The sequence below is a fragment of the Crotalus tigris genome, unplaced genomic scaffold (assembly GCF_016545835.1).
Source record: "Crotalus tigris isolate CLP2741 ecotype Arizona unplaced genomic scaffold, ASM1654583v1 scf7180000017666.27876245, whole genome shotgun sequence".
Classification (NCBI taxonomy): Eukaryota; Metazoa; Chordata; class Lepidosauria; order Squamata; family Viperidae; genus Crotalus; species Crotalus tigris.
This window is the reverse complement of record NW_024096551.1, coordinates 3,576,281-3,588,620: the sequence shown is the minus strand read 5'-3', so window position 1 is coordinate 3,588,620 and position 12,340 is coordinate 3,576,281. Positions and strand designations below refer to the sequence as shown.

The following is a 12,340-nucleotide window of genomic DNA, read 5'->3' as shown; positions in this document are numbered from 1 at the left end:
CTCATCATGTGGGGTAAGTACATATTTGATCAGTTACATAATATGTGATTTGATTTTCTGTTTCAGGGTCCCAGGGGAATCCCTGGAATTCAGGGAAAGAAAGGTGATATAGGTCAATGTGGCAGTAGGGGACGAAAAGTAAGAATTTACCCATCCTTTCCTTTTGATCTTTTGTTTTGTTTTTCTTTTAATATGTGTGTGTTGTATTAGTTTTATGATTTAATGCATAGTTATTTAAATCTTTCAGGGTCAACGAGGACTGCACGGAGAAACGGTATAGTAAGAAAATATTTAATGTGTGCAAAAATTTAATTACTGTAGTTTAACAAGTTAATTTCTAGTCTAAGGCATTAGATCATTATGGTGAGAAAGACAGAAAGGTCTGGGTCCAAAAACAAAATATGAAATTCTGGCATGCATAATATTAAAAAACTCAAAATATGTTAGGAAATGAAATTCAGGTGAAGGTGACAGGTAAAAAACAAATGTAATAACTGACAATCTTTCACTAGTCATGGTCGCCTTCTGAAACTCACATATATTTAACTTCTACCGGTATTATTATGTTGGATAATAAACAAGTGAATACTGAGCTGATACTAACTGGTCTCATTCTCTCAGGGAGAGGATGGGGCTGATGGAGTTGATGCAATTCATGGGGAAGAGGTAAATAAAAGTTATTTCTTATTTTCTTCTGTGTCAGGGGTGTATATGTGTCCATATATGCGTGTGAGTGTTTATTTTCACTCAGTGATATATGTATACATGCATGTAAACACATAAATACACAAACTTATTTTATTTTTTAGGGATCACTTGGATTTCCAGGACTAAAAGGCGAAAAGGGAGACCCCGGAGAAATGGTAATATTTAGAAATCTTATTTTGTATTAAGAGGGAATTAAGCTATTTTCCAAAGCACCTGAAGGCAGGACAAGAAGCAACGGGTGGAAACTAATCAAGGAGAGAAGCAACCTAGAACTAAGGAGAAACTTCCTGACAGTGAGAACAATTAATCAGTGGAACAGCTTGCCTCCAGAAGCAGTAAATGCTCCAACACTGGGAGTTTTTAAGAAGAGACTGGACAGCCATTTGTCCGAAATAGCGTAGGGTTTCCTGCCCGAGCAGGGGGTTGGACTAGATGACCTCCAAGGTCCCTTCCAACTTTACTACTATTACTATTACTATCTCTGGTGTATTCATTGGTACTTGAAAAACTCTAGTGCGTGCCACTAAGGCAGTGGTTCTCAACCTTTTTAATGCCGCAACCCCCAACCAGTCAGAAGTTGAGGACTACCCAACCGGTTGTAAGTCGAGGACTACCCAACCGGACGTAAGTCGAAGACTTTCCCTGCCCGGAAGCGCCACGCATGTGTGGTGCCACCCCCTGCGCTGGCCGAAGCATAAATGGCAAGCGGCAGAGACGGCGCAGGCCGACCACTGCCTGGACCACCAGCTGGCCCAGCCCAAGGGAGGTAAGGCACCCGCTGGGCCCCACGCACGCCAGCAACCCTCCCTGCGCCCGCCGGCCTCCTACTCCCACCCCTGGCCCTCTTTTACTTACATTTTTAGTAGTTGCTCAGCAGGGAGGGGTGGAAACTTCCAGACAGCTCGCCTTCGCTGCAGACAACTTGCAGCACCATTTGCAGAATGGGACTTTTGGTGGGCTCAGCAGGGCAGAGACAGCCTGGACAATTCCTATTGGCTTTTGAAAGCCAATAGACTTAGATTCTATTCAAGAGAATCTATTCTATTGGCTTTCAAAAGCCAATAGAATAAAAGGGAGTAGCACAGCTAAGAAAAAGGGGGAAAAATGGCGGACTGCATTGTTTGGCGACCCCCGTGAAATGGTCGTTCAACCCCAAATGGGGTCCCGACCCACAGGTTGAGAACCGCTGCACTAAGGCAATCAATTTGTATAACTTTTCAGAAGCTCAATGGTTTGTCCCTGCCAAAATCTTTCTTTCAGATGAGGTTTCAGTGTTTCTCAACCTTGACAATTTTAAGGCACATGGATTTCAACTCCCAGAGTTCCATAGCCAGCAATGTTGGCTGTGGAATTCTGGGAGTTGAAGTCCACGTGCCCTAAAATTGTCGAGGTTGAGAAACACTGGGTTAGATGCTTTTCTTGATTCTCCATGAGATACTTTCCTGGGGCACTAAATAATATTAAAATGGTGGGTGCAACTAGACAATCAACGCCATACTCCTTTTGATCCATGTTAAAAAGGGTTTTGATAATCAATTGTGTCCAATATTTTGACCCTGCTAACTACTTAGTGGATACTGCTGCCAGCTATCTTTCTCTCCAGCTTTGTATTTTCTCAGCTTTGTTTTCTGAAGTGGTAAAAGAAGAGGAGGCAGGGTCAAGAATGAGCATGGGAGTAGATGAATCTGGACTAAATACCAAAATGAGTGAGCAATACGAAAGAAGTGTCTTGAAGTACTGTTGTCATGTAGAGAGAGTAAAGATTGAATTGCAAAGAACTACATAGAGAAAGAGTAAAAGGGTCTGAGGAGGGGAAGACTGAGCTTTGTTGTGACTGAATGGAGTTGATGTGATCCTAAAAAAGAGAAATGTGAATAATTTGAAAACAAGAAGCAGTGTTTGAAGAATTGAATGAGCATAGTTAAAATAAGGAAAAATTGTAAGAGTCAAATGGAAATATCTATCAGGTGGTATGATTTTAAGCTAGATTCCTTTCATTGTTGTTTTTTATTTTGTGTCTTTCATTTCTTTCAGTCATTTTTAAATTTTATTTTGTAAGCCTTTTATTTTTATAAGAAAATAGCATGATGGAAGTACTTATGGTGTATTTTTTCTATGCAAATGGCTAGCTGCTCAGAGATATATTCTTTGTTCAGCTATAGGAGAAGTGAGCTGTGGAGAGTGGACAGAGAATTCCATCGATTTGTCAGTTTGGGATCAGTCAGCATCCAGGTTTTGCTGACATCTGCTGATGCTGCAGACAGAACAATGCAAGACACAACTCAAGATAGTCGTTATCCCCAAACTGTTTGATTTTGAAGGTGCTAAATAGTAGCAGCTTGGAGACATTTGTAAAGAAAGGCCTTTAATTTTACTATAAAATTGTGCATTTATATATGATGCCTGAATATTTATGGGATATTGTGGACCTGTTCTCCATGGAAACACAGGCTGGTTGTTTTAGAGGTGTTTCATCAACAGACAAAGGAATGCATTCTAGAAATGGATCCAAAGTGGCTTGGATCTGCTGGGTTTAAATCCTCTTTTTTTTCGTCAAGAAATGATCATAAAAACAGGAAACCAAATTTAAACATCTCCAAAGCTGACAATTATTTTCTTTTCCACTGAAGCCAGAAAGCTGATTACTAAAAGAGGGGAAAACATCAATTACTAGAACAGTGGTTCTCAACCTTTTTAATGCCGCGACCCCCAACCGGTCGTAAGTCAAGGACTACTCAACCGGTCGTAAGTCGAGGACTACTCAACTGGTGCAGCACCATTTGCAGAATGGGACTTTTGGCGGGCTCAGCAGGGCAGAGACAGCCTGGACAATTCCTATTGGCTTTTGAAAGCCAATAGAATTAGACTCTATTCAAGAGAGTCTATTCTATTGGCTTTCAAAAGCCAATAGAATAAAAGGGAGTAGCACAGCTAAGGAAAAGGGGGAAAAATGGAGGACTGTGTTGTTTGGCGACCCCCATGAAATGTCGTTCGACCCCAAATGGGGTCCCAACCCACAGGTTGAGAACCACTGTACTAGAAGATAGATCTGGTTTTGGAAGTGGTGATTCTTCGATTCTGGATGTTTATAGAATAATTCTGCATTCCTTTAATTTTTCATATACTGCTTTTTGCACCAAACATCAGAACACAAGCATAAAGTTAAGCATGAAAAGTGCAAGAAAAAAACAAACTGATACAATCATGTTATAGTATGGCGTTGTTATTATTAAAGTGAAATGCTTTCTCAACATAAAAGCACTTGTAATTCAATCTAACATGAATTTTGAGACAAATAAACTTAAGTATCATACATCTTTAGGGCAATACAGGACCCAAAGGGCCTCCTGGTGACTTGGGACCAAAAGGCTTCCAAGGAGATCATGTAAGTTTATTTTCAAAAATATAATGTGTACATGGAATATATTGTACTGCATTGCATTATACATGTTTATGTGTGATTGTTTTATTTGACTGCAGATAATTATTTAGAACTAGAAAAATCTTAGCATCCATGAATGTAATAAGCAAGAGTGTCTAAAGCAGTAGAGGGGGTGTCAAAAAAAATCAGGATAGCAACTGTGATTCCATAATCAATACTCTCTATATTTTACACACACACACACACACACACCATTTTTATATTTTGCTTCTGCTGTAGACACTTCTGGGTGATAGATCTTGTTCAATGTATAACAGGCTATGTGGCTTGGGAATCCAAGATCATGCTACAAATATTGAAGCATGCCACAGAAATAAATTACCTAAACTAGAGATCTGGCATGTGTGTTGGAAGTTCTGCAAGTGGTTCCTAAGGTTTTTGGAGGGTGGACCCAAAACTCTGTAGTACCTACCTGACAAAAACTAGGAACATGGTTCTGAAAAATATACTGCAGGAACTAAATGAAAGAATTGTCTTCATTATCTAAAGCAGTGCTTCTCAACTTTAGCCATTTTAAAATGTGTGGACTCACAGAATTCCTCAGCTACCTGCTCAGTGGGGGATTCTGCAAGTTGAAGAAGACCATTTTAAAATGGTCAAGGTTGAGAAACACTGATTTAATAGGTTTACCATATCTGCAAAGATAAAAATCCTCTCCTTGAAACTACAAATATGAAAAAGAGGACAAATGGGATAATTACTAACCCTGGCTATCTCTTAAGTCCTTGATTTGTCATCAATGAATTAAACAGGCATTATCTGCCAAAAGTTGTCTCCCCAGGATCTAAATCAGCCAAGGAGATTAAATATTTTTTTCAGAACTGTATTGTTGTTATAGCATTATGTAATTGGAACTGCAAATAAGATGTGCATAGAAAAAGACATACTTGCCAATTATTATCATACTTTATTTCTAGATCTCACACTCTTAGAGAAGAATGGGGCTTCAAAGGTGCAGCTGCAATGGATATGTCACTTTTGTTGACTTTTTGGCCCCACAGAGTCCCTGCTGCCTAGACTAATATGACTAGATTACCTATTATGTGATAAATCTTATGAATGGATATACTGGTTGTTTAAATTTGATAATCTTGGAGGTAATTTCCTAATCAGATGGCTATCATATTTATTTCACAGGGTGAATCTGGACAAGACAATAACATAAGAGGAGCAAAAGGCTTCAAAGGGCTGTCAGGAAGGATGGTAATTTTATACATTCATAGTCAAACCACAGTCAGGTCTTATCAGAAGATATTGAAGAATGTAACCACCATAGATAACTTGTGTCTTCAAAGTAGAATGGGTTAAGGCAAAACATTTGCCTAGTCTTTTTGGGCAAAGCCTTCAAAAGATGGGGAACAAAGACATCTTTCAAATAGTTGAAACTGCTGCTTCACTTTAAATGTGAAGATAGCATTTGAAGTAGCTGCGGGAAACGAGGTCCAGGCAGAAGAAGAACATTGTGGCTTCAAAACCTAAGGGACTGGTTTGAACAAAACTCAGCAGCACTTTTTTGTGTGGCTGCTGATAAAAACAGGATCACCAACATGATCACCAACGTCCGATAATAAATATGGCACAAGAAGAAGAAGTGGGAAAGATACTTCAAAGCTTTAAAGCTGCTTTAATGAAGAGAAGGGCTTCACTCTAGTCTTACATGATGCAAAGCATCTGTTGTGAAAGCCTTGCACAGCCTAGACAAAATGTCTAGGCAAAAAAGAAGGGTGAATTATTTATTTCACAGAATTTAGTATGACCAAAGAAAGAATTTAGGCACTTGACATCTTGTTGAACTGGGATGGAGTAGAAAGATCCTAAAATCCTATCATCACACATTAATATCATAAAAAGAAACCTGGTTCCCACATTTTAAGTAAGACTTGAATTTTGGTGACCTTCAAATTCCCTTCATTCCCATGATGCTGTTAGCCTTACGAAAAAAGAAAAAAGTTGCAATAAAAGTTTTTTTTCTATTGAGGCTAACTGCAACCTAGTGATAACACCCAAGGAGGAAATAGTCAAACCATACTGGAAACTGAAAGGCATGTTACTAATAATTTATTTATTAAAAATCAATTATGCTTTCTATTTTTTCTGGCAGCTTAATTCCAGGTGACAACAATAAAATATGAGTTAAAAAAGGAACAATGTTTTATCTGAAGGGGGCTATTAAACTATATAAAAGATTAAACTATTTTTAGTACAATCTTCTTCTTCTTCTTCTTCTTCTTCTTCTTCTTCTTCTTCTTCTTCTTCTTCTTCTTCTTCTTCTTCTTCTTCTTCTTCTTCTTCTTCTTCTTCTTCTTCTTCTTCTTCTTCTGCCATATCTGTTTTCAGACATTGGCAATCATGTTGGCGATCCTGTTTTTATCAGCAGCTGCACGAAAAAGTGCTGCTGAGTTTTGTTCAAACCAGTCCCTTAGATTTTGAAGCCACAACGTTCTTCTTCTGCCCGGACCTCGTTTGCGTTCAATCTTTCCCTGCAGGATTAAATGGAGTATGCCATATTTTTCTGGGTGTCGCATCAGATGTCCAAAATATTCTAATTTTCGTTTTTTAATTGTTTTGATGATTTCCCTTGGCTTTCCCAGGCAGCTTATCACCTCCTCATTTTTGATCTTGTCAACCCAGCTTATACGTAACAGCCACCTGTAAATCCAATTTCAAATGCTTCTAGTCTCTTCAGGTGGCCTTCTGTCAGAGACTAACTCTCTACTCCACAGAGCAGGATAGAAAAAATATAGCATCTGACAAGCCTGATTTTCAATCTTAGGCTTATGTCGTGACTGCAGAAGACCTTTTTCATTTTGAAGAATGCTGTTTGAGCTTTCTCTATCCTTGTCTTTACTTCAATATTATGCTAGTGTTTTCATTTTGAAGAATGCTGTTCGAGCTTTTTCTACCCTTGTCTTTACTTCAATATTATGCTAGTGTTTGATAATAATAGTAATTACAGATTGGCTTAACAGTTAGCTTTCTCTGATCCTACTTTTTATGAGTTTCATAAATGTAAGTGCTAAGTTGTCCCTCCCATCTACTATGTAACTACCTTTTTATATCTGACCTAGTAGAAATGAATAGCACAAAATTGGAAATGTTACAGTATTTGGTGCTTGTAGAAAAAATATCAATTAACATAAATATTAATACTCTATTTAGGGAGAAAGAGGATTGAGAGGTTCAGATGGCTCAGCAGGATCCCCAGGAAATAAGGTGGGACCCTTTATCTTAACTATCTACTTATCCTAGGATGGGACAGAAAATTATGTCCACACAGAATTTGTTCTCTAATAGTCTATAATACAACATTTCTCAATCTTTGCCACTTTAAGATCTGTCAACTTCAACTCCCAGCATGGCCGGCCTAGGAATTTGGGGAATTGAAGTCTATGCATCTGAAAGAAGCCAAGATTGAGAAACATATCTGGCTAATGCTTCTGCTCTTAGTCACTGCAGTCAGCAGACTTCCTGCAGGGGTTCTCAACCTTGGCAACTTTAAGACTTGTGGACTTCAACTCCCAGAATTCCTCAGCCAGCAAAGGAATTCTGGGAGTTGAAGTCCACAAGTCTTAAAGTTGCCAAGGTTGAGAACCCCTGCATAATGGCCAAGGAATTTAAGAGATTCTTCGGGATTAGATATAGACTAGGTCAACCTAAAGAAGGAAATACTGTAACACTGTAAGAACACCTTTAACCTGTCTGATGAAGTAAAGATCATGAGGAGATGAAAGAAAAAAGATGCTGGTTGCTTGCCACAGATGGTAATTCCTACAGATAAGTTATTGTTGCCTTTCCCCATTAAAAAAAGAATACAAAAACTCCAGACTAGACTAGAAGAAATCATAACTTCAGGCTCACTGAAGGAGAATCTTATTTTTCTACTTATTATGTACACATTATCAACCAGAAAAAGAAAGGATTAAAAGCAATGTCTCTACTCACCTGCATCAAAATGACACATCTGTCTATAAACATGTTGGAATGCTCACTGTCAAATATATTTTAAACTAATATTTGCTTTTTTTCTTTGTGGCTTTTTTTTAGCAGCTGGAGGAAAAATTCCTTGTTGAATTCTGTTAATTACCACTGAGTCACACACACACACAAAAAATTCTGCTACAAGATATGGAGACATATGGAGTCTTCCTCAGAACATTCCATTTTTAATGCAAATCTGCCAAAATAGTTTTCAGCACATCTGTTCTGCTACTGTAGATTGGGAAAGTCTGGATTTTTGTTTACTGTTCTTTTGGCACATCAAAATCATGTTCTCATTCACTGGTAGATAAGGGTTGTCCAACAGAAATTCTACATAAATAGGCAGAGAATGCTGCTTTGTTTTTGTATATAGCACAATGGGTAGAAAACACTTTGTTCAGGAAACCCTAAAGAATCCAAAACCTTTTGTTCAGAAAGATTAGAAGAAAGAAATGAATAGGACTTTTTTAACACTTGGCCCTATCTCCATTTGGAGAGCGAGGGAAATCAGAAGAACTGTGAGTGTCATGAATCCAAAGCCATTTCCTGAAGCTTGTAGGATTGCTAATTAATCCATGTCCTTTTTACATTCTCCAGTTTCTGTTTCTGTTCTATTACAACAATAGAGAAGAAGTTCCAGTACCACTTATAGGTGCTAAATGTCTTACTAGTAAAGCCAATGCTATCAACAAATATTTAGAAGTGGAGGATTCCAAAGTATTGTGTTATCTTTTAGAATATGTGACTCTGGGCTGCTTATAACAATTAAAAACAAATTTAAAAATATAAATAAAAAACATACATCATTCTATGTTATAAACCTCAATTCAGCATAAACATAATCACAGTCAGCAAGTGAATATATTCTATGTAGTACATTCGTAGAAAAGATCCATTACTACTGTTTGGCCCCCAGGTATGATGGGAAAATCATGTCTTCAGACCTTCCTAGAAGAGAGAAGGGCAGGGGGAGAATTTAAGTTCTGGGCAAATTATGATCCAAAGAACAGAAAAAGTTCTCTTCCTGAGTTCTGTTATATGACACTGGAATGGAAAGTACTTGATGTGCCAATAACCAGGAAAATAAAATGTAAATGTTTTTTAATCGTAGTACAAAATTAAGAAGAGAATATACATGGCTCAGGTTTCAATTGAAGATTTTTTGGTATCCTCTGAGCTTCCTTGTTGTTAACAGACATTTCATTACCCAACAGAATTAAGATTTGTCAATAAAAATGACACCTTCTATTTCAGGGAGCTGAGGGAAGCACAGGATCTCTAGGCCCAAAGGTAGGTTTTTTTTCTTAATTTCACATATTTACAATTAGTCTGATGTGAGGACTTTGTTACTGAAAAAATTTAAGTCAATAAAAGGGATGGAAGCAATTTGATGGGAAATCAAGATACATAGTTGTGTCTGAGTGAACTAGAGAGCGGTTGATAAAAACTTAATAAAATGAGAAAAATCCATTAAGTTTGTCCAAACAATAACGAAAAGAAGGGTTTTTGGAATTTCTTCTAAATGGATCTTGTTCCAATCAACATGAGTGTTAAGAAATTAGGTCAATCTGATTTCTCTCTTCCCCCCCCCCCCATCTTCTGCTTAAGACAACTTCCTCATTGCCTTTCCCAAGGCTCTGGCCCTTCATAATGAAGTATGTCATGACTGATAGATTATATGCTTACAAATCATTGTCCCTAGGGAATATTATCACAATCTCATGTTTCAGGTCTTCTAACAAAGCAGTTCTAACAATTGAATCATTTCACTTAGTGGAAAAGGCCATAGTGTATCCAAATTCCTTTGGCCAGATTTTCAAGATTCCTATCCTGGCTGCAATTCCTCATGATAAGTGAGCTGCATCAGGCATGAGATCTACTTCTGTTTCTGTCTGCTTCCAATCCTTTCTTACTCACAGATTTGGGAGGACTAATTATCATATCACTGTCCAAATCAAATGCTCATTAGAATAGGAAATCTGCATGTATCCCCCATATCTTCTTTCAGCACTTTTCTCCATGCCTTGCAAATTACTTTTTTTTTTTTTTTTTAGTTCAAATCATTTGTTTCACAAGACAGAGTTGTGGTCAAATGCAACTCCTTTAATGCAGCTCTGTCCACCTTTGTGCTCTTCCAGATAATTGGAACAACAGAATTCTAAAACTAATAAAAAAAAAATTATATTGTAGTAAAGTTGATGTTCAAGAACTATATCTTTTTACAGGGAGAGAAAGGAAACCCTGGTTCAAATGGTTTGCAAGGAGATCAAGGAGTTCAAGGTTCCCAGGTAGATATTAGTGTATGTACTATATGTACTCATGTTCATGTGTGAAAAAAAAAGACAATGACATTAGAGTACACATAATTTGCAATTAAACTAATTAACTGATGAGACTCAATCAGATAGTACTAAGTGATAGAAGCCTTCTGTTACATCAGTGGTTCTTAACCTTCCTAATGCCGCAACCCTTTAATACAGTTCCTCATGTTGTGATGACCCCCAACCCCCCTTCCAGCTGGCTGAGGAGGGGGGCAGGAAGGCCGCTCTGCCCAGCCTGGTTGGAGAAGCTCCATTTCTCTCCCTCTTTCTCTCTCTCTTTCCTCTCTCTCTTTCTCTCTTTCCTCTCTTTCTCTTTCTCTTTCCTCTCTCTCTTCTCTCTCTTTCCTCTTTCTCTCTTTTCTCCCTCTTTCTCTTTCTCTCTTTCCTCTTTTCCTGTTTCTCTCTTTCCTTTTTCTCTTTCCTCTCTCTTTCTCTTTCCTCTCTTTTCTCTTTCTCTTTCCTCTCTCTCTTCTCTCTATCCCTTTCCTCTCTCTTTCCCTCTTTCCTCTTTTTCTCTTTCCTCTCCCACTTTCTCTCTTTCCTCTCTCTCTTTCCTCTTTTCCTGTTTCTCTCTTTCCTCTCTTTCTTTCTCTTTCCTCTCTCTCTTCTCTTTCTCTCTTGATCCCTCTTTCCTCTCTCTTTCACTCTTTCTCTTTCTCTCCTCTTTTCCTGTTTCTCTCTTTCCTCTCTCTTTCTCTTTCCTCTCTTTTCTCTTTCTCTTTCCTCTCTCTCTTCTCTCTATCCCTTTCCTCTCTCTTTCCCTCTTTCCTCTTTTTCTCTTTCCTCTCCCACTTTCTCTCTTTCCTCTCTCTCTTTCTCTTTCCTCTCTCTCTTCTCTTTCTCTCTTGATCCCTCTTTTCTCTCTCTTTCCCTCTTTCTCTTTCTCTCCTCTTTTCCTGTTTCTCTCTTTCCTCTCTCTTTCTCTTTCCTCTCTTTCTCTTTCCTCTCTCTTCTCTTTCTCTCTCTTTCCTCTCTCTCTTCTCTATCCCTCTTTCCTCTTTTTCTCTTTCTTCTCCCCATTTCTCTCTTTCCTCTCTCTTTCCTCTCTCTTTCCCTCTTTCCTCTTTTTCTCTTTCTTCTTCCTGTTTCTCTCTTTCCTCTCTCTTTCTCTCTCTCTTTTTCTTTCTTTCCTCTCTTTTCTCTCTTTCCTCTCTTTCTCTTTCTCTTTCCTCTCTCTTTTTCTCTCTCTCTCTTTCCTCTCTTTTTCTCTGTTTTCTCCCTTTCTCTTTCTCTCTTTCCTCTCTCTTTTCCTCTGTTTCTCTCTCTTTCCTCTCTCTCTTATGGCAGCATCGTCGGGGGGCCCCGTTGCCCCCGGCCTGGCCTCCATTGCGTCCTCAGCTGAATGGGTGGGAAGGGGGAGCAGGACGGGAGGCAGTGGCTCCAGCGGCGGCCACTGTTGCATCGTCAGGGGTCCCTGACACCCCCGGCCCGGCCACTGCCCCCACCAGCCGCTCTGCCAGCCCAGCTGCTCCCCCAGGCACCCCTTTTGCCCCGGCCTGCCTTGAGGGCAACAGGAGGAAGGAGAGGAGAAGGGCGAGAAAATCGCTGCCACCGCCCCAACTGGGAGCCGCAGTAGGGGCTGTTGCTGTGTGGCCTGCCAGCTCCTCTGCCACCCCGGCTGCTCCCCCCCCAGCTGCTCCCCCCCAGGCACCCCTTTTGCCCTGGTGCTCACCCAAGCCGCCTTAGGGGCAGTAGGAGGAAGAAGAGGAGGAGGAAGAGGATGGCAAGGAAGCCGCCACCCGCACTGGGCCCCAGGAGGTGGCTTTCCTCTCCTACCTTTGCTGAATCTCCTTCTTCCTTCCCGGCAGCCTGGACTCCGGTGTGCCTTCCTGGCCAGCGGGTCCAATGGTCAGGCTGGCTAGGGATTGCAGGGGCTGATCTCCCATGGGCT

The 12,340-nt window shown here is 39.7% G+C and overlaps 1 protein-coding gene across 1 annotated transcript in view; it reads left to right on the top strand.

Moving 5' to 3' along the window:
* Nucleotides 1–12,340, top strand: part of LOC120304995 (collagen alpha-6(VI) chain-like) — a 66,310-nt gene that overhangs the window by 27,825 nt on the left and 26,145 nt on the right. Inside the window, exons 14-22 of the mRNA XM_039336237.1 lie at nucleotides 67–138; nucleotides 248–274; nucleotides 622–666; nucleotides 810–863; nucleotides 4,031–4,093; nucleotides 5,288–5,353; nucleotides 7,310–7,363; nucleotides 9,383–9,418; nucleotides 10,354–10,416. Coding sequence (XP_039192171.1) covers nucleotides 67–138; nucleotides 248–274; nucleotides 622–666; nucleotides 810–863; nucleotides 4,031–4,093; nucleotides 5,288–5,353; nucleotides 7,310–7,363; nucleotides 9,383–9,418; nucleotides 10,354–10,416 — 480 coding nt within the window. The remainder of the gene's footprint in view (nucleotides 1–66; nucleotides 139–247; nucleotides 275–621; nucleotides 667–809; nucleotides 864–4,030; nucleotides 4,094–5,287; nucleotides 5,354–7,309; nucleotides 7,364–9,382; nucleotides 9,419–10,353; nucleotides 10,417–12,340) is intronic.